At 45.6% G+C, this 24,038-nt stretch overlaps 1 protein-coding gene across 1 annotated transcript; it reads left to right on the forward strand.

The window, feature by feature from the left end:
* LOC311436476 (glycerol-3-phosphate acyltransferase 3) lies at positions 1 to 19,531 on the forward strand. Its single transcript, XM_084518677.1, has 12 exons — positions 1 to 195; positions 7,792 to 7,864; positions 12,706 to 12,976; positions 13,449 to 13,523; positions 14,017 to 14,106; positions 14,317 to 14,410; positions 14,877 to 14,992; positions 15,772 to 15,827; positions 16,265 to 16,350; positions 16,608 to 16,736; positions 17,285 to 17,364; positions 18,403 to 19,531. The coding sequence occupies exons 1-12, from the start codon at positions 52 to 54 to the stop codon at positions 18,527 to 18,529; spliced, it is 1,341 nt and encodes a 446-aa protein (XP_084374803.1). The 5' UTR covers positions 1 to 51; the 3' UTR covers positions 18,530 to 19,531.
* The last annotated feature ends 4,507 nt before the right edge of the window (positions 19,532 to 24,038 follow it).

A 24,038-nucleotide genomic window follows, 5' to 3' on the forward strand; every position in this document is an offset into this window, starting at 1 on the left:
GCAGCGGCTGGCCTGGGAGCGGAGGCGGTGCGGGAGGAGGCGCTGCCCGCCATGGAGGAGCTGGGCTGGCTGGTGGCGCGGCTGAGCGCGGCGTGGCTCGCCATGGTGCTCGCTCTCATCGTGCTGCCCTCGGCGCTGGGCGTCTCGCTGGGCATCTCCGAGGCCTACATGTGGGTGCTGGTGAAGACGCTGGAGGTAGGCGGGTGGGCTGTGCTCTCGTTGCCCCTTCCTGCGCTCTGTGAGGGGTGAAGGTGCCCCTGGTTCCGCTCCGTTCTCTGGCTGGAAGGACAGCCGAGCAGCGTGCCGCCCCCTCTGCCGGCCGCGGAGCCGGGGGTGCCCGCTGAGCGGAGCCCGGGTCGGCCACGCGGCCCGCCGGGGTGCGAAGAGCGCTCGGCACCATTTTGTCGCATGGGAGTGGGGCTGGTGGGGTGGGCGTGAGGAGATGGCGGCTGGCGGGGCCCCCTCCTCGTGGGCAGGAGAGAGGGCTGCACCCCCATGGTGAGCAGGGGAGGTGAAGTCATCGCCTGTGGGGTCCGTGGGGGTGCGGTGTACATCAGTACGTTGTCACGGTAGATAGGCTTTGTCACGTTTGGTCTTGTTCTCCGAGGTCTTCGCTTAAAAATTGCTTCAGTGTCTTAAAGATCCATGGTACTTTAAAGAAAAGTAATGAGAAAGTGAACGGGTCCTTCTCCTTAAAATCATACAAGTAGTGCCAATGTCCTAATCAAAATGGCGTCTCTTCAGTGCGGCTGAGGTAGATGTGTTTTAAGGCTCCTGGTGAGAATGGGCATATCTGAGGTGTTTTCTGAGCGTGTGGGACGGATCTTTTATTATGTAGCGTCAACGGTGTGAGAATAACTTGAGGCTACAAAAACCAGTTGCTGCTGGGATTAAAAATGGATAGCAGGAGCTGATGAGGTGGAGGTTGGTCTGCCTGAAGGAGTGTGCAGATGGCCTAGTGAGATAGCCTTGTTTGACCAACTTGCTTTTACCTGTGACAAACTGCTGTTTATCGTTCTTAATTCTTATCTCATTGTCACTATTTATAGTGTTGTCAAATGCAGCAGCAAAAAGTGACTTGAAATGTCTTGGGCCGACGTACAGAGAAGCAGCTGACAGCATGCTGATGGTGGCGGCCTGCTGGTCTGGGAGAATGAGCTGTTGGGATGCATACGGGAGGAAATAATATATTTTGGGAGATGAGGTTAGATCTGCTTTCTGGAGGTACAGGTGCAGTTCTGTGATCTGTTTCTTCATAAATAGATGCAATTTATAATAAAGAACATGTATTACAAATGGATTAATTAGTCTTTAATACTTTTAAGACGTGTTACATTGTTGTATTAATGTATTTACATATAACAGGTTTCTCTTTTATTTGTATATGTGTCAATATGAATTATATTTCAATAAAATGATAAATTGAGAAGGGTTCTGAGGTGAAGAGTCTGCGAAGATGTACCTGCTTCACTTATTGGGTGGATAAGATCAGTGCCATGTAGACAAAACGATTTTGGCTTGAGGAGTGTTCGTTCCATCAGGACACCTGCTTAGGGAGAAGACTGCACAGAACATGTTGTTGAGGAGGTGTCCCCTTCTTCTTGGCTCATGAATATGCTTGCCTCAGCAGCTTGATGTAGAATTGATTCGAAGCAGCATGTGCAAGAGGCCCTGAAGATAGATGTTGTAACTGACTTCTTCCTGCCAAAAATAATACTAACAATGGAAAGTGGTAAATACATAGTTGCTAGCCTTGTGCAACTGTGCTGTCTGAAACTTCCTGGGCTGTTGAGTTGAATCTGCAGGCTTTCTACTGAGTAGCAGTAGACTGCTTTGGAGCAGTGTTGAGTCAGGATGCAGCAGTCTCAGGCAGGTGAGGCATTTTCCAACTGTGGCAACCTCGGCAGCTTCCTGAGGCTTCTTTCTTTCTGGCTTCCAGCCTTGGATCTCCCAGAAAGGCTCCCATCTTTGCAGAGCAGTGTGATCCTTGGGTCTGTATAACACTTAGTATTGCACTGCTGCAGCCTTTGTTGCTCCTTTGATGGGCTGAGTGTATGAACTGTTGGCCAAGTGGTGGCAGTCTGTGGACTCTAGCTGAGTATGGATTTAATCTCTCTTCTTGCCTGTTTTTAACTCCCTGTTGGCACAATGGGAGGATACAGTGACTGTGCAGTTGAATTTCTGTGCAGCTTTATGTTAGGTAATATTGTGTGCTTTCTGTAGGGGTTATCTGTTACGAGGGTCCAGCTTTGCAATCTTGGGCAGAATAGTCCAGGGGCTAGGTAACTGGGTTTGCTCTGAAGCATGTGGTGTCTGCTGGCACACTGTCATGGCACACAGACATGTGCCTCTGGTGTGCAGTTGTCTTTGAGGCTGTGGTATGGAGTCAGATGAGGATGATACTGGACTTGCACTGGAGTTTTTGCCTGCCAGTACAAATAAATCTACTTATGCTTCTTTGAGGATGTGTGATGCTCACTTCCAGTGCTGCTAGTGTGACCCCAGAAAAGGGAAGGGCTCCTTTAAAGAACAATGTGTTCTTGTCAGTAATTTCAGATGAACAGAATACTAGAGAGATCAGTTGGTGCATAGTACTTTGTCTGTGCTGAGCTGCCTTGGCAAGGAACGTTATTATAAGCAAAATGCAGCATGTACAGACAGCAGCACTGAGGAAGTTATGTTTGACTGCATTGTTTGTGTTTAAACACCCAGTATTGTACTGGGGTTGACCCCCTTTATATGAAGTGGGTAAATACATGTACTTGCTGTACTATATGAGAAGGCAAGGAAGAAGTGAAGAGCATGACTTGATTATACTAATGGCAGAGGATTGCTGTTAGAAAACTTGGTTCCCCCATCACATATATATTGCTTCTGAATTGATTTGCCACATTGAGAGAAAATGGCTTGCTTTATTCTGCCTATGGCTTCCCTTTCAGTATGGAAATAATATCTGGTGCAATGTTAGCATGTGTTTGTTTTTTAAATGTTGGATTACTGCTACAGAAGCTTCTCCCTCAGCTGTTGGCTCCTGTGAGGAGTTCCTCAGACTACTGGTGCCCTGCTGTGTTGATGCTTACAGAATCACTTGCAACAGAAGTATTTCTTACTCCTGAATTGGTGGAGACTGCGTCCTGTGATCATCATTGTGTGTGATGACTCAACCTGTTAGTTTTTAAACACCCTTAGGTAGCTTCCAGTTGTTAATTTTGTGCGTTGTTCCTTCTTGGTGTCAATCACGCACTCCTTTCCATCAAGGCTTTCCAATTCCGGGGCTCTTTGTTAGCAGAAAAAAACATTTATTGACTTATTTTTGCTTTGAGTGCGGTAATGTGCAGCAGATGCTTGGAGTTATAGGTGTGTTAGCATGTAACTGATCTGTCTGGGATTAATAGCGGCCCTTGTAAAAGAAGTTTCTAATAGTGTTTTTTTTTTATGCTGCCCTGCAGGGAATGCACTTTGACTAGGCAAGGGTGTAACAAGTTTGGTAGCTATGAGGTGGAAGCCCCAGTGCTGGTGTTACAGATGACCTTGGCAACTCGAAGGAAGCTAAACTTGGGAAGAATAAACCTGGGGACAATAAGGATCTTTGGGTGCCACTGGTGAAACCAATAGTCCCTGGCTCTGTGGGCTGTGCTGTGCTCCTTCCCCAGCACTCAAGGCGGCAGCAGCTTTCTCCTGAACCACCATCAGGGTTGGGAGCTATGGTACGTGGCATAAGGGTGGGGAAGAAAAAGGGAGAATTTGCAGCCTGTAAATATGAATCACTGTGGTTTTCCTGCTTGTTCCTGTTGAACTCATTGGCTTCTTAAGCAAGCTTTGACTGATGTCCTTGGACAGCGTCATTACAGGTCTGTGTATCTGTAGCTGGCATCCCTCATGGGCTGTGGGGTGGAGGAGAGCGTGGAGCTGCAAGAACAAGGCTGAAGGCTACTGGGTCAGAGGTTAATGAAAGCTCTTGAAGAGGAGTCTGATGGGGACTATGACCTTTGTTGGCAGGGTCAGCACTGTTTTTTGGGGCAGTACTTTAGCACACCTGCTGTGTAATCTTAGTTCCTCAACAGTGTTAACCTAGGCCCCAGTCCTGTGCAGGTCCCTACCAGTGTGCACAGCAGACAGTAATGAAGGCTGCTGGCATGCAGGTGGGGCCAGTGGAGCTGGGGTTGCCCTCCACTGGGTTTATGTTGCTAATTACTGCAGCATCTTCCTGGTCAACAACCCTGACCTGATGCCACTCCTGATTTCCCAGTGCATGAACACTGGCAGTTCTGATACTGCTGATAAGCAAATGCTGTTCATGAACAGCAGCAGCTCTGCTTGTATCTTGTCCTAAAGATGTATTAGTGCATGGAGGTGTAAAAGAAGCGACTTGGCATTTATGTTGCAAATGCCCTTGATACTGTCCTGTCAAGCTGGGCTCTTTGTCCTGTTTAGAGTCTGTGACTACAGTGTCCCCCAGGATGAGGAAAAAATGGCATGGGTAGCCCAGAGGGCCCTCTACCCTTGTTCTGAAGTCGTTGCTCCTTTTGGCATTGTTGTTCTCCTCACACAAAACAGATGAAGTGGCATGCAGGCTTTGCTGCCTCCCCTTGTGTGGGAGGTGCTCTGAAATCTGTGTTTCTGTTGAGGTGTGGAGAGCCTCCAAGGAGGATGCTGACCTAAACCAGCATATCCACATCTGCTCTTAGTATGACCTGCCAACATCCTTAACAAGGGAACACTAGCCATTCAGTGCTGTGTAACTTCAGATTTCAGACAGCTTCAGTAATTCAGTAAGCTCTCCTTTTCAATAGTCATCGAACATGGCTCCTGAACTGGAGATGATATTTAAGGCTGATACACAGGGTGAAGATGAGCTCCCTCCGTAAGGGAACAGGGGAAGTCCATGCATCATTCCTAGCTGAGGTGTGAATGACTGCAACAAATCATCCTGCACCTTTGCTTTTATGAAGTCACAGCAAGTTGTACTTGGTACACAGCTACTGCTTGCAGATGAGATGTTTTCTGACATCTTTTGCAAATATGTTTTTTGCCTCTGAAGCCTCTTACAGGACCATTCATGAGTACTGCATCACCTAGTTGCAGGGTGCTTTTTGATCTCCAGTGTGCCAAGGTGATATCCTCCCCTCTGAGACATCAATCTATCTGCATGGTGATAGCTCTTTGTGGTGCAAAGCTGCTTTGGGACAGAACCGGCTGAAAAGGCAGTGGTACTGCAAATTGCCAGCTAGCAGGAAGAGAAATTACTTGCATTGCTGCATGCAGTGTCTCATGTTTTCCAAGTTAGATGTAAACAAGCTTTTCACGTAATCAGAGTTAAAATTCAGCTTTGATGGACAGTACTTCTATTTCAAGTGCCCGTGAGTAAGTGGAATGGAGGGCAAAGGGAGCTGCCCCCTGCGGCCTTGCCTGCACTCCACTGAGCTTGGTGTCGCAGGGTACTGCAGTGTGCCGGGGCTGTGGCAACCTGTGGATGGCAAGGCCTGCGGCCTGGGCAGCGCTCCTCTGAGGTGAGTGAAGGCATTAGAGCTGCAGGAATGTGGCTGGTTATGTGGTCCTGCGATTTCCATGTGCTTGGGGAAAAGTTTACTGCCTGCTTTGCTAAGCAAAGTGCTAAAGGATGTGGTTGTGTGTGAGGATATTGCAAACTTTTGAGCATTACATTGGTATGTCTCAATAGCCTGTGTCCTCAGTGTCACTGCCTTCTGCTTGGGCTCAGGCTCTCGGGTGCTGTATGCTGAGCTGAGCTCTCCACAGCAGGATTTCTGTGGGAGAATAATCCTGAGGGAGAGTTGGGTGTTGTTTCTGAGCTCCAGGGATGCTTCTGTCCCAGGGTGGGCAAAACAAAAGGTGGCAGCAATAGGCTTTAATGCCTGCTTTGGGAGGACCTGGGAGAAGTCATTTCTCTGGTAGTATTTGTGGCTCTGGCAGTAGCCCAGTATATTTTTGCTGTTGTGTGTAATAAGTGACTTGCCTGTTTACGGAGACTTTAATTACAGCTTAACTCAATGGTTCAAGCCAGGTCAGAGGATGATTAGAACACTGTACTTGCAGTTCAGCCTCTGCCCTGTGCTCCTGCTTCCATGTAGTGGAAGAAATGTAGAAATAGAGGTGTTGTGCGTAGCTCATTGCTTTAGTAGTGTTTCCTTCTGGTGTTTGCCAAGAGTTAATGATGCAACACAGCCAAGGATGATGTGTAACAGGAAGGTGCAGAGCTGCTCCTAGAAGTTGTAGTTCCTGGAACAGCTGCTGCTTCAGCCACAGAAGAGCTGGGAAATGAAGTGATAGTGTTGGCAGGGCAGGTGGTGATTCAGCAAGGCTGGATACGGGAAGCAGCACTGGCAGTCTGCTGCTCTCCAAGGTTACATGCTGGGGGCCATGCCTTCAGGATGTGCATGGATCCCCAAATGCCCTGCAGCTCTGTTGGAAGGAAGAGGAGCAAAGTGCATGGTCCATGAGGCTGATGGACAGAAAGCCTCAATTTTGAGGGCTGTGTGTCCTGAGAGTCACTTCAGTGTGTCTCACATTGCTGAGTCCTGCGTGTGCAGGTCAGCGAGGCCTGTTGGTGCTGCTAAAAAGCATGGCTTTGCTGCTGGGGGAGAGGAGGGTGAGCCACTGAGGTTTGGACAGAATGGATTCATGTATGCTGCTTCTGCTGGCTCAGTGTTCTTGGAACAGCTGCTGTCACAGCTTTTCTAGAAGTCATAAAATTTAAATGGAGGAGGAATTAAAATGCATTGTCTTCACTGGCAGCTGTGTAAGACAGCTCTCTGTGGGCTTTGCATCCCTTGGCAGTGCAGCTGTGTGGGGAAGGAGTGGATCCAGGGCAGGAGGGCTGCCCCAAAGTGACGGGCAAGGCTTCAGGGCAGTGAAGGGCTTGCCACCTTCAGGCACATAAAAAAATCCTGCCAGATCCAGGAGGCAGCAGGCTGCTGCACAGTGCTGCGTGGAGCTGACTCAGCTGGAGGTGGAGGCAGCCTTGTTGCCTGAGAACAGGTTGGGCTGGCTACAGTCCTGCTAGGGCTAGAAACCAGGGGGTGTTTTGTGGTGCTGGATGCCTCCATCACACAGGTTTGTGGGGATCTTTGCAAGCTGTTCAGGATGGCTTTGTTCCCCTCTGTCTGCTTCTGATGGTCTGCATGCTACAGGACAGCAGGTTAACCCTGGTGAGCTGGCTGCCCTGTCCAAGGGCAGGGAAGTGGCTCTGTGTGAGTGTGGTTGGGCCTGAATCTGTGCTGCTTGGAACCCTGAAATGCCAGGAAATGAGCAGGTGAAGAGTCATGGGTGAAACCCAAGTGAACCAGGCTTGCTGTGACCCCCAATAGCTGGGTTAGCTGTGTTTAGGCTTCACTGGATGTGGCCCACTTGGACTCTTTCATGTGAGTATGGTAAAATAGTGCTGGTACAAGATTGATTGCAGCATGTCTGTGGGCTTTGAACTCATGCTGTGCTCTTGGGCTGGTGTGCAAGTAGTGAGGCAGGTAAGGGCTGTGGGGCGTGTGGTGCCTCAAATGACACTGCAAAGTATGTTGATCTCCTCATTGGCCTTCTGAAGACTGGCAAGCAGAGTAAGGAAGCACCGGCTTGACCTGCATGTGCTTTGGTAATTAAATATGTTCAGCACTGTTTCTTCAGAGGAGAGGTATATGTTTGTGTGTGCATCTGAGGAAGACAGGTGCCTTATTACCTGGTGAAGAGACAAAGAATAACTGATCTTAAAGTGTTGCTACCGTAGAAGTGTTTAAGTGAATATTACATCTGGGGTACTAATGCGTTCTTTCTCTTCAACAGTGGGCCACTAAACGGATAGAAAAAGGTGTCAAGAAGCCCCAGCCAGAGGTGCTGAAGATTCCTGCTGCTAATGGTAAGAGCTCAGCATCTGGTCATACTGTTCAGAGGAACCTGCCACAGTAGGCAGGATGAGCCCTTTCAAATGGAAAGGTGGATGTGTGTGAGAGTATGGAAAAGGGTGGTAGGATGTTTATAAACTTTGATATTTATTTATTTGGCAATACTTCTGTCACATTATTAGGCAATATACTGGCACCACAGCTGTACTGCAGAGTGAAGTGCTTCTCCTACTGGCTTCTGGTGACTGGTTGAAAAACCAGGGGATGAGGAAATGAGGGGGTACAAAAGAACATCAAGTTGACTAAAGCTGAGTTTCAGGTGGAGACTGTCCTCAATTGAGGGAAATAGCAGTTGCAATAAGAGTTTGCTTTTGTCTTGAAACCTGTGTTTAGTACACCATGTGCAAGGCTGCTGGACAACTCTTTATCTTAAGAGTGTCAGAATACATTTAATAGTCTCCAAGGAGATCTGCCTTTTAGTGGACAGTGTTTGACAAGCTCAGAGTGCCTTCTCTGTTGTAGGATGTTACACTTCTTTCCCTAATTAGTCTGCTCCTACTTACATGCTGCCTTCTCAAGTTAATTCACTGCTTGCTGGATTAACTTCTTGGTCTCCTTTGTAGAAAGACAGCTGAAGAGTTGCAAAATCAGGTTAAAGGAAGAAATATGAAGCAATAGCTTTTCTTACATGCGCTGTGCAGGATATCACATAGTATCAGAGGGGTTGTACTAGGTCAGAGTTGGCTGTGAGAGGATGTGGGGGCTGCATGTGTGGTGAGGGCAGCTGGTGTTTGCCCAGGCTGCTCTGGGCCAGCACTTGGTTTCATCCTGGTACCTGATTGCCTCTGTACTGCTGCTGATTTGCTGTTTTCTGATCACTTCAATGTCAGCACTTTGTCTCACTTCATTTGGCAGCAAAGCTGTGAGCAGGAGCCCTTTAGCAGACAAGTGAATTATCTGATTCTACCAAATAGCTGATGTGAAGGTGGCACAGTAATGGGGACTGAAGTGGTTGTGTGTGTTTCATCTCCAACAGAGCAGCCTTACCAATGCTGGGACACATGGGTGTTGTGCTGTCTGCATGCGGGGTGGGTAGCAGACCTAGCTGTCAGTTACAGCTGTGATCATGAGCTGGAGGTTACTGCACAGCAGTTCTGAGCATGGGTCAAAATGGGACTTGTAACCTAGTTTGTACATCTTGGGTGGTGAAGAGTTGTCTGTATCAGTCACAAGTGTCTTTAAAAGTTTTCTGCAGTGTGACAGGGATGTAGTGTGCCCCCTTACTCTGTCAGGTGCCCCATTACTGTGCTCTACAGGTTGAGTGAAGCAGTGAGCAAACCTTCCTTCATGTAAAGGTCATGGGGTCCCATCACGTTGTGGGTCACTGAGAGGGCAGGGAGTGTGACTGCTGTTGTAACTGCACAGTCAGAGCTCTGTCCTTCCTGTACCTTTGGTCACTGAGGGTTGCTTTTTCTCTGGAGAGAGTATGACTCTAGGGGTAGAAGACCTGGAAAATGCATGGTTCTGTGAGCCACCTTCCTCTGAAACCACCAAGTAGCTGTGCTGTGTACCTGTTCCCACTGCATGTTTGGCTGAGGGGTGTACTATGTGCGTGGTGGCTGAGAATGTGGATTAACCTGGGTGCATGTGTTTGGCTGGAGCCATAGTGGTGGCAGAAATGCCCTGTGGTAATGCACAGAGATGACAGCAGGCTGACCTGGTGCTCAGGTTCTGTTGTATGAGGATACAAACACAGCTGTGGCCTGAAACACAGTTCAGGCCTGAAGCACAGCTCAGAAAGTCCTTTTGTTGGAAGAACAAATGAGAACTTTTCCTACTGCATGTGGCTCTTAACCTGGTAAGCTAGAGCTGGCCTCTTCCTGACTTGAGGTGTGGGGAGGCAGGGAGATGTGTAGTGTCCTGTGCCAGGCTCTGCTTTTTGGAGCTTTTGAAGCTGATCCACTTCTGATCAGGATGCCAGGTTCCTGTATGTGTGTGAAGCTGCCATGGGACCAGGATAGGCAAAGGTCTGTCATGACCAACGTGGTATCTGCTGAGATGTCAGGGCAGAGGTGTGATGGTGTTATGCAATGTTTACTGAAGGAGGAGAAGCTTCTGGTGATAAGGGGTTGTCGAGCAGCTGATTAAAGCAGGGTCAAGGCATGGGGCTGTGTGCATACCCATGTGCGTGTTGAGTGCTGGCTGACACGAGAGGCATGTGCAGTACCTGGTGCATTTGTCCTGACCATCCTGTCCTCTCCAGGAGGTGGGTCAGGAAAGAAGGGAGTACTGTACATGGAAGGTCCAGTTTGCCTGTCAGAAAAAACATGTTCTTCCTCAAAAAGCTCAAATTCAACCTTACCTGGGCCCTTGACAGGAAAGCCAAGGGAGAAGGTGGCAGATGTCACCTTTGGCTCCAGTACCAAAACCCTGTATTTGACGTGTTGTTGAAAGGGGCAGGCCTGTGTTGGTGGCATGAGGAGTAGCCTCAGGCAAGATGCTACCTGGCCCTTGTGCTGCATGATGATCTGGCTGGTGCTGTTGCCTTATGTGGTTTCTGTTCAGAGGGCAGTGGGCTGAAATGGTGGTCACAGGGGTAGCTGTGGGCCCAGCAGGTGTCTGGAGAAATGATTACTCAGCTGTCCATGTAGGTGCTGCCTGAGCATTGGGCAGTCCTTCTGAAGTTGGTGGGTTTAGACAGCTTGGTGCTGTAATACTGAGTCAAGCAGTAGCTGTTGTTTTCCTTGTTGGTGGAGGGAGCTGCTTGCTGTACCTAGGCATAATGCTGCTTTCCAGATATGTCTCTGGCCAACTGCCTGTGGCCAAGGGATTAAAGGCCACCAAGTGTTACTCGTGATTACAAGAAGTCTGAGGATATCACTTGAGCAGCATGTGCTTTGCTTGGTTCTGGTCATAATACCTTCAGGTGCTGCTGGCACCCTGCTCAAGTACTTTGTCCGCAAGGCAGCCTGGGGGTGTGGTGTGACGACAGCAGCAGGCTGGTGCCCTGGGGTGACAGCCAGCACTAGTGGGGTGGCACTGCCCACTGCTGCATGAGCCAGGGGAAACAGCTGCTTGGCTGCTGCTGAGGTGGGGGCGGGTAAGGACGAAGCTTTCCCAGCTCTGCTGGGACTGGGGAAGGGCAGTGGCACTGGTGCCAGCTTCTGGGCTGTGGCTCAGCTCCTACCCCAGCAGCTGGGGAGAGAAAGAGGCTGGGCTGTCCTGCTGCAGACTTGGGTGTCTTGCAGCACATGGGTTTAAGGGAAGGGCTGAAGGAGGAAAGGAAGGACTCTTTAAGTAGAACTCTGATCCAGGTTGCAAATGCTACCCGGGGTAATCCCTGCTGCTGAATTTTTGTGCTTTGTTTGTTTAATGGGGATTCTGAAGTACATGTGTGTGTTTGGGTGTGCTGTGTTTTACTCATACAGGGTACTGATAGGAATGTGTGCTATGCAGTAGTGTGGTGCAATAGCAAGTTGGGCTGCAGAATTTAGACCTGCAGGTACTAAAAGCTTGTTGCAGTGTGGTGTCTTCCTTGGGTGTTGTTTAGTATTTACTTGAGTGATTTGAGCTGTGTATCTTGGAGCTCCTTCTGTTCACACATGCATGCCAGAAAGATGACCCATATCAGTTGTAATCTAAATGTTGCATGTAATACATGTATATTCACCGAGTTCTGCTGCTGGCAAGGCTTTCTTGGGATTTTGTGGGGGAATTCAGTGCTGCAGGGTATGTACTTGTGGGAAAGGTCCTTGTAGTTCAAAACAGTTGGGTGCTTCCTCCCTACCCATTGATCTTGATATCAAGGCACAGTGATTATGCAATTAGTCGGCATCTGATAGTGGCACCCTGAACTTGGACCTTGGTAATCCTAGTTGAACATCTCTGGGGGTGGTTGTTCTGGTTACATGCTATTCTGGATTTCTGAAGTCATTGGTTCCAGGAGCCAGACTTGCTTACCGGAAGGCAGCCACTTGATCTTTTAGCTTACATGACTTGCCCTTGCTTTCAAAAGCTTAAGTGACCAATAGGTGTTTATCTGACAACAAGATAAACAAAAAAAGTCCTAGTGAGAAGAAATACTTGATACTTGTACCATGATTCTGACCTCTCCAGGTTACTCTTCTACTGCCAGACATCCTGTGAGTAGAGTTAAAGTGAAATGCAACCATTAATAGCAGACCACATTACATTGAGGGCCCTCCAACTTTCTCAAACCTGGTGTTTTCTGGAGGGCTTCCGTTGTTTGATTTACATTAAAATAAAAATATTGGGGCTCTCTGTGCTTATGAAAAGACTTGTGCTCTGAAGGGAGGTGGGTGCATTTCTTAATGGCTGGTCCTTGTGCAGATGCTATGGAAGCTGTTTGGTCCAGGCTTTGACAGGTAGTAGTAGAGCATGTCTTAATAGACCATGGCTGTGGGAAGCTGGGATATTCAGGGCTAGGAAGTGGGGAAGCTGCCACGGAGGAGATGGAACACCCTTAAATACACAGAGCACCAGGAGCAGTTAGTGGAGAGGGCAAGTATGCATTTGATCACCTTTGGAAGGGTAGGATTGTCTTGGATGAGATTGCCAAGCTGGAGGGGTCAAGTGGTGGGAGATAGCTTGTCTTCTTATTTCACCTCCATTACACACCAGAACTTGGTATGTTGCTTGCTTGGGGTATAGGAAGGGGAGCTAGAACTGGGTTACTGAAGGGTATGTGGTATTCAGCTACCCATCTGATCATGCTGTCATAAGAGTACTTCTGGCTGTAATTTTTTATCCTGAAGCGAAACAGAGCTGCAAATGTTCTGGAGGATGATGAATTTATAGAACTGCTTCTTCATATGGCTACCCTTTCCTTCCCAAGGTATCATAGAAAGAGATGAAACGCCTATGGAGAAAGAAATTGCAGGTCTACATCGAATGGAGTTCCAATTCTCCGACATATTCTATTTCTGCAGAAAAGGCTTTGAGGCCATTGTGGAAGATGAAGTCACCCAAAGGTTTTCCTCTGAAGAGCTGGTCTCCTGGAACCTCCTCACAAGGACTAATGTCAACTTCCACTACATCAGCCTGAGGCTCACTGTTGTGTGGGTCATTGGGGTTATAGTGCGGTACTGCTTCCTGCTGCCACTACGGTAAGCTTCTGGGTGCTGAGGGGTTCTGCTACTTGAGGAATACTTCCATCTGTGCCTCCCCAGGTTTTTTAGCCAAAGGCAAAAATTACAGATAGAGAACAAGTTGCTTAAACTCTCTTACGAGTGGATAAGAAGGCATTCAGAGCATTTGTCTCTTGTTTGACACAAGACAGTAGATGATGGCTAGTGATCATGTCTTCTGTGACTGCTTCTCCCAAGTCAAATATATTGGCAATGTGAATGTAGTGCTGTGATCTCTAAAGCTCAGTGAGTTCTGACGCTACATGCATCAGGGCATCTGATACTGCTGTCTTAGCTAGGCCATCATTTGCAGTGTGACAGGGAATTAGTAGTGAATTAGAACTGACTGTGTAAAGGATCTGCAGGGTAACTAAGCTTTGCTAATCCCTTTCATTTTGAAGGGGAGGTGGTGTTAAACAAAACTACTTTGCTTTCATGTCTCCTTCTGCAGCTTTACTCTTGCTGCTATTGGGATTACCTCGATGATTGTGGGGACAACACTGGTAGGACAGCTGCCAAACAGCAGGTGAGTGTGTTTGGTGTGTGTGAGGGTCAAAAGGCTGATTATGTAGCCTTGTGTCAGTGCAAAGTACTCAGTATTGAGACAGGAATGGTTTCATGTGACCTGGACTACCTACTGACAGTCCACTTGACCTACAAATACACTGCCTTGGTAGAGGTGGCTTCTTGACAAGTTTGGGGCTGAGGCTTTGATCAGCCTCTCTTGCTCTCATAATAAACACTCAACAAGGTGTATTAAATATAAAAATACCAATGAGATACTGTGAGGGCAAAAAGCCTCCTGAGGAGATGACTGCCTTGTCTAGGTAAACAAGATAAAGCACATACCATGCCTCTTGGCCTAGCTGCCATAGCAAGTGAGTGGTGGAGCTGGGAATAGCCCTCTGAGTACCAGGAAAGTCTTCTAGTCCTGAGTTAAGTTGAGTAGGCAGAAGAACATTGCATGTGTGTCTAGCTGCTTTCCAGCATTCTCCAGATGCTTATGTCTTCTCTTTCAGTGTGAAAAACTATCTGAGTGAAGTGGTCCACCTCACGTGCTCCCGGATCCTTGTCAGAGCTCTGTCTGGGACTATCCATTACCATAACAGGTCAGTGAGCTCATGTTATGGTAACAAAACAGCACACAGCATGTGTGCTCCTTGGTGGGAGTATCTCATTAGGAAGTGGGCAGCTCACTGCTGACCCACAGGCCTTGTCAATGCTGGATGCTGACAGACCTGATGGCTTTACGGGGCTGTGTGCTTCATGTGGTGCTCATGGAACTACTGGTAGTCTAACAACAAATCTTGTAATTGCAGGGAAAACAAACCTCAGAAAGGAGGCATTTGTGTTGCCAACCACACATCACCCATAGATGCGATCATTTTGACCAATGATGGATGCTATGCAATGGTATGAGGGGAGAATGGCAAAACAAGGGAATATTGGTTGTGTTAGCTCTATCAGTTAGCGGACAAGTTACCTCAAGCACTGGGGAAAAGTACAGAATTGTTTGAGTCTGACTACAGGTTATGTGTTGGTGAAGTTGCCCTGAAAATATCAGTGTCAGGCTCTTAATCTGTTGGAAATCATTGAGATAGGTATTCACACATACTTCTAGATCTGTTCAAGTAAATGCATTGTAATGTTTTTTGTAGACACCGCTTAACCCTGACTTGTGGTTTCCAGTATGACATTTTTTCTATCAGGGATGCTGTGAAACTGTTTTGGGTGTCTCGTGATGAACTTAGAGCAAAGCCTGCTGTAAGGAACCTGCTTTGGCAGGGGGGTTGGACCTGATGATCTCTTGAGGTCCCTTCCAACCCCTACAATTCTGTGACTCTGTGACTGTATGCTAATGTGTCTCCTGGGCTTGCAGGTTGGCCAGGTTCATGGTGGACTAATGGGAGTCATTCAGAGAGCAACTGTGAAGGCCTGTCCTCATGTCTGGTTTGAGCGCTCAGAAATTAAAGACCGCCATCTAGTGACAAAAAGGTGAGGTGTGGGTTGGAGTGGGGAATTGGATTGCTTGTGCAGCTTTGGTATGTGCTAGTCCACAAGAGGCCCCACTGGGGTAATCCGTGAACTGTCATTGAACAGTTGAGGACCGTGGTTTAGGAAGTAAAACTTTGGAATGGCCTGTATTAGGAGTTGTGATTGTGGAAAGACAGAAGCACAAGGGCGCAGTGAGGCTTTAGCAGGAAACAGGATTTGTACAAAGTCAGGATCCACAGATGACAAACAGCTGATTTGTAAGAGCCTTTTGGCAGGGATAGTGTGCAGTTATTTTACCACCTTGTTCCCCTCTGCACATCAGGACAGATTTGCTAAGTTCAGAAAGGTTTATTCAAGTAATGTGAGCTGTAGTATTTTGAAGTATCTTTTGGCAATAGGAAGTCTCCTGTTAAGTAAGCAGAACCTGGACTGAGCACTGCACAGTTTTTTTTCCTGATGTAGGCAACTTACTGCAAGTTGAGTTGATTAGTTAGTGACTTAATGGTGTATGTGGGTTGGCTTCCCAGACAATTTATAAAATAGGTAGGAGAGGAGACAGTTGCTTCCTTAAATCTAAAACTAATAGAAGTAATTTGTAGGAGGGGGCGTAAGGGAATCCTTGCACAACAGTTAAGGTTTGTGGCAGAGTGGAAGGTACACTAATGTCCATTAAACAGTTTTGATTTCTCACCAAAGAGTTTGGTAACTCTAATGCACATGCAGGGGGAGGGAAAGAAGATGAAAAGTAGCGATTTTTTTAAGCTTTGTTGCTTCCACAGGCTCAGGGAACATGTGGCAGATAAGAGCAAGCTTCCGATCTTAATTTTTCCAGAAGGTAAGAAACTTAACTGCTCCTTCCCTTCACTCAGTGTTTACTTGTCTCTGTTCTTGCTTTCATAACTTGTGGTGCCCAGATAAATCCTTACTGTGTTAGCTTTTGTATTTTTAATCTTTCAGTGAAGATTACACTAAGACAATACTGTGTTCCTGGCTGGTGGTTGTTCTGCCAGGAGAATTGAGTAGACATAATTTACAGGGCAAGATGAACTTATTCATGATATATTTAATGTCAGCCTTGTGCTTTCTTTCATACTTGTGGTTCCATTCAGGGAGTTGGTCACAAGACAAAGAATCCAAGCAAGCAGGGGAGAGATGCTTAACATAAAGGGTCTGCATTTGCTCCTCAGTATAAGGCCTGTATGTTGCTGTAGTGTTACTACTGAAATGTGGCAGGCTGTGTGAAATATCAACTTGATTTTATCTTCTGGACAGGCACCTGTATAAATAATACATCTGTGATGATGTTCAAGAAAGGGAGCTTTGAAATAGGAGGGACAATCTACCCTGTTGCAATCAAGGTATGAGGAAGAAGCTGGCTGCTGAACTTGAGAATGACTTGAGGGTCTGTCTTTGTCAGGGTGGTGGGAAGTTGTCTCAGTGGGGCTGCTAATGAAAGCACAGTAGCTCTTGTGGTGGGCCACCTGCCTTGGTTGAATTCTGGTATGTATGGCACTGAAACAGTCCTAGCCTGTGACTGAAAACATCCACTGAAATTCAAGAGGCTGTGGTGGCCTGTGGAGGAAGAGATTTTATCTTTTTTTTTGATCCCTTACAGTATGATCCTCAGTTTGGAGATGCGTTCTGGAATAGCAGCAAATACAACATTGTCAGCTACCTGCTGCGGATCATGACCAGCTGGGCCATTGTTTGCAATGTATGGTACATGCCACCCATGGTTAGAAAGGTAATTGAGCGTCTGCCTGCCTGACTGTTTAAGTTTCTCGCTTTCTGAAAGTGTCACAGGGTCTTGGCTCTCTTCTCCAAACCCCTGGCCACACTCATGTCTCCAATTCATTTTTATATGGGACTTAAGAGTGCTTTTTTGATCTATGTTTAGACTTAACTTTTCCTGATGTATTGTAGTACTGGGAGGGTCTTCCCTGGAAAGGGTGTGGAGTGCAGCCTGGTACTGTCAGCATTGCAATAAGGATGCAAATAATAACAGTAAATATGCTGTTACACATGGCTGCTAATACCAGCTGGAGTTAAGGCTACATCTGTAGCTTAAAAACCATTTTCTGCTCCATGCATTCCTTTGGAGCAAAATGTACTTGAACTCAAATGTTCTGCTGAAAAACAAGATCCTATTTATCACATAGGAGCCTCGGGTTACATTGTCATAAGGAGGGGGGGGGATCATTTGGCATGGAATCAATTGGGAGCAGCAGATGAGAAGTATGATGGAAGTTTTTGTATTAATTTCTAACTATGTTGAATTTAAAATACTTGAAGGAAGGAGAAGATGCTGTTCAGTTTGCCAACCGGGTGAGGTCAGCTATTGCTCACCAAGGAGGACTGACTGAACTTCCCTGGTGAGTGATGCTATCCTTGTTAAACTGTATGAGCTGTTTGAACATGCAGACTTCTCTGGGCTCTTAACATCCTGAGGCATGCTGCTTCTTAGGTTTGTGTTAAATACCATTTGTTTAACTTTGTTCTTCATGAGAAAATTAAGAGTACTTTAAGTGTGTATAAAGGGATGGAAAAGAGGCCAATCAATTCAGTTATGAGGCCCAGCTGGAGTTTAAGATCAGATAGCTACAGTTTAGGACAAGATGAACTGCATCTGCAGTTGAGTGGAAATAGTGACCCAGAAAGGCCAAGATTTTTATTCTAGGTGCAGCCTGTTGGCAACACCAGATCAGGCTGTTTTAGTAGGTATATTGGATTTGGATTGCATATGCATTAAGACTTAAGGCATTTGTGCTGCTTAAAAAAAATCTGCCCCCCCAACAACTTAAGTCCAGGTTTAGAAGTTAAGAAATCTTGTCATCTCCATCTCTGAATCACAGAATCACACAGAATTTCCTAGGTTGGAAGAGACCTCAAGATCATCAAGTCCAACCTCTGACCTAACACTAACAGTTCCCACTAAACCACATCACTAAGCTCTACATCTAAACATCTTTTAAAGACCTCCAGGGATGGTGACTCAAACACTTCCCTGGGCAGCCTGTTCCAATGTCTAACAACCCTTTCGGTAAAGAAGTTCTTCCTAAGATCCAACCTAAAACTCCCCTGGTGCAACTTAAGCCCATTCCCCCTCGTCCTGTCACCAGGCACGTGGGAGAACAGACTAACCCCCACCTCACTACAGCCTCCTTTAAGGCATCTGTAAAGAGCAATAAGGTCGCCCCTGAGCCTCCTTTTCTCCAGGCTGAACAAGCCCAGCTCCCTCAGCCGCTCCTCATAGGACTTGTTCTCCAGGCCCCTCACCAGCTTTGTCGCCCTTCTCTGGACAAATCACCTTGTGTGTTAAAACTCTAGAGTTGAGTCAAATGGCTGATTGGTCAAACTATGTAACATTTCTGCTGACAAACAAGGTTTACTTTTCTCTTGCTTTGTTGTAGGGATGGAGGCCTGAAACGAGCTAAAGTCAAAGATAGCTTCAAGGAAGAACAGCAGAAAAACTACAGCAAGATGCTAGTGAGAAATGGATCAGTAGGAAGTCTGCCTACAGGAACAGAGTCAGACTGAATGGTGGCTCTTTGAAACAAATATTGCACAACCAGCCTTAGCAGGAGTAATACTTTTTCTTTTTCTAATTTAAATTAACACAAACCAGAGCAACAAAATCCCTTGTGTATGCATATTCACTGTATGGCTGGTGCAGAGCCTGCCAGGAGCAGTGTCCCTGTATCTCTCCCTCTTCACTTGTCACTCCCCTGCTCATCTGCATCTTTATGCTCTGAGGTGCTGCAGCTCTGAGTATGTTCAAATGGAACACATGAAAGAGTTAAGGGACAAAAGGGAAGGGGGAAAAAAAGCACTGAAGTTGTCCTGAGCTTTTAAGGATGAAGGGAAGTACACTGAACAGATGCTGTCAGGACACTGGTTATGTGAATACTTGTTGTTCGTGGTACTTCAAAGCTTTAAACAATTTTCTCTTTCTGTTGCTTAGACTTCTTAGAAGTAGACTTATTAAATGTTTTAAGATGGTGTCAGAACTGTATCACTGACTGTTCCTGTAAGCTTGCACCTGGTTGTGCAAGGGGAAAGGGACACAAGGACTATAGAACTCAAAGGACAGGAAAGGAGCTGCCCTGCCAAAAACACAGTTCAAAGATCATGAGGAATTTGGTGGCCTTAAAACATGGAATTGCTTTTACTGAGAACTGCTACCAGAGGGAAGAAAAATGGGCAAGTCATCAATCTCACTGCTCGCTGCTACTGTGATCAAGTCATTTTCTCAAGACCACAAACTGGAAAGGTAAGAGTAAGCAGCTGGATAATGTAGGATTTGACACATGTATTATTATGAAGGGTAGTCTTAAAACACTTGTGCAGAAATTGCTGCTAAAGGCTTTAAAGTCTAAAGAGACCCTGCCAAAATACACTTTTGTGGTGTTTTGGGCTAGCAATAGCTACAACTGTAAGCATAGGGATCTGTAAGTTGTTTATGATACATGAAATGGCATGTTCGAGGTTGCAATATCTTGCTGTCTTAATGTAAAGAGTAAATAAATTCTATATTTCTAATGGGTCTTGTGTGGCATTTATGCTGTATGTATGTGTTTAAACAAAAAGTTGTACTTCCTGGTAACAAACTTAAGGTCATACTGACAGAATTCTGCATAACACAAAGCACCATATGATGTCGTAGCTGAGCTCCTACCTGTTCTCTAACCTTACTTTCTCCTTCCCCCCCAGACTCAAAGGAACAGAAATGGCTTAGTGTTTCTTCTGTCTAGAGTAGGAGTGAGTCGTCACACAGACTGAACTTGAAATTAGAACCCGAACTCACATCATGGAGATGCAACCAATTTAGCTATAATTAACTGGAAAAGAACAAAGAGCTTCTACTTTTGTAACAAACCATGAGTGATTTTGTAAGTCTTACTTTGCCATAGCAAACAGATTTTTGAATTTAACACTAAATAGAGAAATTTACTGTACTAGACCTGAGAATCTTGCTTAAAACTGTTAGCACATAGTCTTACAAATAAGGGTTCCTGATTTGGTTTCTGTTTTTTGCTTCTGTTCTTTCTTTCCTTCTGTTACTTCTATACACTTACACAAATGTGTATTAATTATTACATAGGCACACTGCATTTTTCACTTGGTCTTGGACATCTGGTTGTGAAACCTGTTCTGAGATATGTGACCGTGGAAGAAGGCATGGGGAACCAGCCCATAACACTTTCAGGTTCAGCATGACAGACCTATATAAAAAGTTTCTGTTGAAGAGGGAGGGTTAAGGGGTTGAGAAAAGTGAGATGCAGCAGAGGTTTTTGCCTTGTTTGAATGTAATTCAATTTTGACCTGCTGCTGTAGTCCTATTAAGAGCTGCTGTAGTCCTATTAAGATGAACTGGTTGTGCAAGATTGGAGCTAATGAACATGGTTGTTGTAACTTCTGGATATGCGCTCTAAGCTGGAGCTTCGCTGGCTTGTTTCTTCCATAGGAAGACTTCTCTAATAAATTATTTAAAAATGCATGTGTATGCATGCACAAGTGTGCACAAAAAACTATTAATCTATAAAAATGTGTGCATAAAGGGAACTACTCATCTCTACAGTGAGATATTCAACTACAGATAGAACAACTAGTGTTAAGGTGAGGGTGTAAATACAGAATGCCTAAGACAACGTTCATAGTCAATTTATGGCCTGATATCCTTTTACGTCATGCTTTTGGAGTAGATTGCCAACAGTTAAAGTGTATTGTGTGATAAAATTTCACTTTGCTTCTAGGATGGCCTGATATGTTCAAGTGCTTTCAGCAACAGGATTCTGAGATTTGGAAGAAGCAGCAGAAACTGGTTTGGTTCCTGCTTAAGTTAAAACTGTTTAAATGAAAAAAATCTGCTGAGCTTCACATAAGTAATACAATGGCAGGCAAGTTAAGTTAGATCTAGCAAGGCAAATAAGTCTGTCTTGTTTTAAAGCTGAGTTTCAGAGTTATAAGTAGCTCCTACTGAACTAATGATTAAATCTTTACTCTTTGGAGAACATAAAATGTACAGATCAGTAGTAAACCTTACAAGAAGGTCTTAATGAGTAGTGTGTGTCTGTATGGCTATGAGAGCATTGCTTGGTCCATCCATCCTCCAGCATGCAGGCAGGCTGTCTGAAAAACAGTGGTAGCTTCAAATAGATGGTTCTGGTTCCTTAGTTCATTAGACCTGAGATCCACATTTTTGGAATGGTTTCAAAAAGTCTTATCTTGAGGGTGCTAATTTTAAAGGGCAGCAATGTAAACCCTAGTGGATAATAGCAGTGGGACAAAGAGAGAACAGCAAATGCCACTTGCCCCAGTGCTCAAGTTAACTATTCAAATGTCCCCCTGCCTTAGGAAGGCTTTTTGTATCCTGATAGGTATGGGAAATGTCTTTGTATCAGTAGGGACAGCCCAAGAAATCCAAGTGGCCCTTCAAGATTGAGACGTCTTAGTGCTGGGAACTAAGGGCATTGGTTATTATTTATGGACCTATTTTTTTTTAACACTTGGATGACCCTTAACTTTTAAGGAAACGGGAGTCCCCTTTTAAATTCTTAAACAATGAGGATGGCTTCATTGGCTTTGGGGCAAGCAGTTGTTTTTGAACAATCACAGAATCATCTAAGTTGGAAGAGACCTCCAAGATGGAGTCCAACCTCTACCAACAGTACCTAGTCCTCCACTAAACCATATCACTAAGCTCTACATCTAGAGGACCTTTCTTTTAAAAACCTCCAGGGATGGTGACTGGGCAGCCTATCCCAATGCCTAACAACCCTTTCCATAAAGAAGTTCTTCCTAACATCCAACCTAAACCTCCCCAGTGCAACTTTAACCCATTCCGCCTTGTCCCCTCACCAGGCATGTGTCAGAACAGACCAACCCCACCTTGCTACGGCCTCCTTTAAGGTACCTGTAGAGTGTGATAAGGTTGCTCCTGAGCCGCCTCCAGGCTGAACAATCCCAGCTCCCTCAGCTGTTCCTTATAAGACTTGTTTTTCAGACCCCTCACCAGCTTTGTTGCCCTTCTCTGGACTCACTCAAGCACCTCCATGTCCTTGTAATGAGGGGCCCAAAACTGAACACAGTAATCAAGGTGCGGCCTCACCAGAGCTGAGTACAGGGGGACAATCACTTCCCTACAATTTCTTTTTTTCCTTTTCTTCAAATCTTCCTGTTAATTTTTCTTTACTGTGAGCACAGTAGGTATGGTGAATGGTTCTACTAAATGTATTATGCTCTGCCTCTACCTGTTCTTGTGTGTTTTTTTTTTTCTCATTATATGGAACAGAAACATGAAATGCATGCAGGCTCTCATTGTAGAAAACTCAGTCTGGACTGGAAGGAGACTAATAAAAATCCTCAAATCAAGAGTCCTTGGAAATCTATTACAAATAACTTAGTATTCATTCTGAAATCTCCTGGGCTAAAATCAATTGTTTTGTCCTGGTATTTAAGGTGCTTTTTAGTGTCCCTGCCCAGTACACTATGATATAGATGATGCCGCCAGTGGTGATGATAGCACTAAGATGGCAAATGTGGTGATGTATTACTGCTCTTTTTGTTTACAATCAAAGTACATGTACTGACTCAGCCATGCCCAAGCATATGCTCTTAAAGAGTAGGACACTGCTAATAAATCGTTGGTTTTGAGTATTTATTTGGGTGATAAAATAGTTGTTCAAGCCTGATGGTGAAGGTGAGTGAGATTTCATCACAGCTGTGCTTTTTGTCAGTGCTGCTCCTGATGAATGTGTCCTTGCCATTACCAGCTCTGGTTTGTTGCTGTACAGAATTTTTTTTTCTTGCCCTGAAATGAACATAATAAAGACAGAAATGTGACCTCTGGAGTAAAGGTACGGACTCCAATGATTGTTTGCTGTCTCCATCTCTTTATTAGATTTTCTGAGGCTGTTTTCCCCCCATTTGCTGCACAAAATCGATACAAATGGAATACCAGCACAGTTACTAAATAATAATGAAAAGGTAAATTCATTTTACAGAGAAGCCAGTGCATGTAAAACATCTAGAATTGTGATGTGTGGTTTTTATTTTTATTTTTTTTGCACAGATCAAAGTTACTACAGTCCTTGAAAATTAATATCTGGCTCTTAGGCTCTATAAATGGTTTGTGACCTCTTCTTATCCTTCAGCTATTGAGAAAAATGGTACTTTTTTAATACTAGAGAGACATGCAGTGTGGTACAGTTGCTTGGATAGGACTGCCACTTATTTAGCATGCATGGGATGGATGAGTGCTTGGGTCAGTTGCCCACAGTTGCCACATTATAGACTGTTGATAAGACCCCACTGTTGGGCAGGTAGATACAGAGTTGCTGGGCCTGAACTTCAGTGGAGCTGCCCCTGTGGCAGGGTTAAGAGGCCTAGAGAAATTCCCCTGAGCCTTCCCTCTCTTGGCTCTGTGGGCTGGGCATGGCATGGGGCAGCAAGCTTCCTTTGCTTTCCAGGTTGTTTCTTCCCCATCTTTGTCAGGCAGGGAGGGTCACCTGGGCTAACCCTCACCCTGCTAGGTTGCAGGACACTGCTAGGGCTCCTATGTGGGACAGTGACTCTGTCCTTGGGCCCCATACTATTGTACAATCCACAGGTGGCACTCTGTCCAGTTTGTTTTCAAGCACCAGAGGTTCTGTGTGTATAGCGTATGTCAAAAGACCTGAGTTGATTGGGATTTAAATTTCAAAGAGAATGAGGTACTTGACCTTAAAATTCTGGAAATTGCTCTGTGTGATGTCTTCATGCTGCTATTCCACTGCTGGCAGTTGTTGGCCTTACTGCAGTTGCGTCAATTTAAAACAAGAATGGATCTGAGGACTGTGATACTTGGCTGTGCCTTGAACCTTATGTCCTATCTTATCAGGACTTTATCAAGATGTTAAGTACTAAGTCCATAGATTTCTTATACAAAAGCAAGTTGCATAGAAATGTAAGAGCAATCTTCCTTAGAATCTTAAGGCAGTCACCTCAGTGCAGGGAAATACTTCAATACTTTGCAGAAGATGGACTTGAAGCTCTTTGTAAAGCAGCG

This window comes from Aythya ferina (assembly GCF_964211825.1).
Source record: "Aythya ferina genome assembly, chromosome: 4".
Lineage (NCBI taxonomy): Eukaryota > Metazoa > Chordata > Aves > Anseriformes > Anatidae > Aythya > Aythya ferina.

Coding starts and splice junctions, on each gene's coding strand:
- LOC311436476 (XM_084518677.1), top strand. CDS start 52: ATGGAGGAGCTGGGCTGGCTGGTGGCGCGGCTGAGCGCGGCGTGGCTC. Junction 13,524..14,016: donor GGACAGCTGCCAAACAGCAG/GTGAGTGTGTTT, acceptor CTTCTCTTTCAG/TGTGAAAAACTATCTGAGTG. Junction 17,365..18,402: donor GGACTGACTGAACTTCCCTG/GTGAGTGATGCT, acceptor GCTTTGTTGTAG/GGATGGAGGCCTGAAACGAG.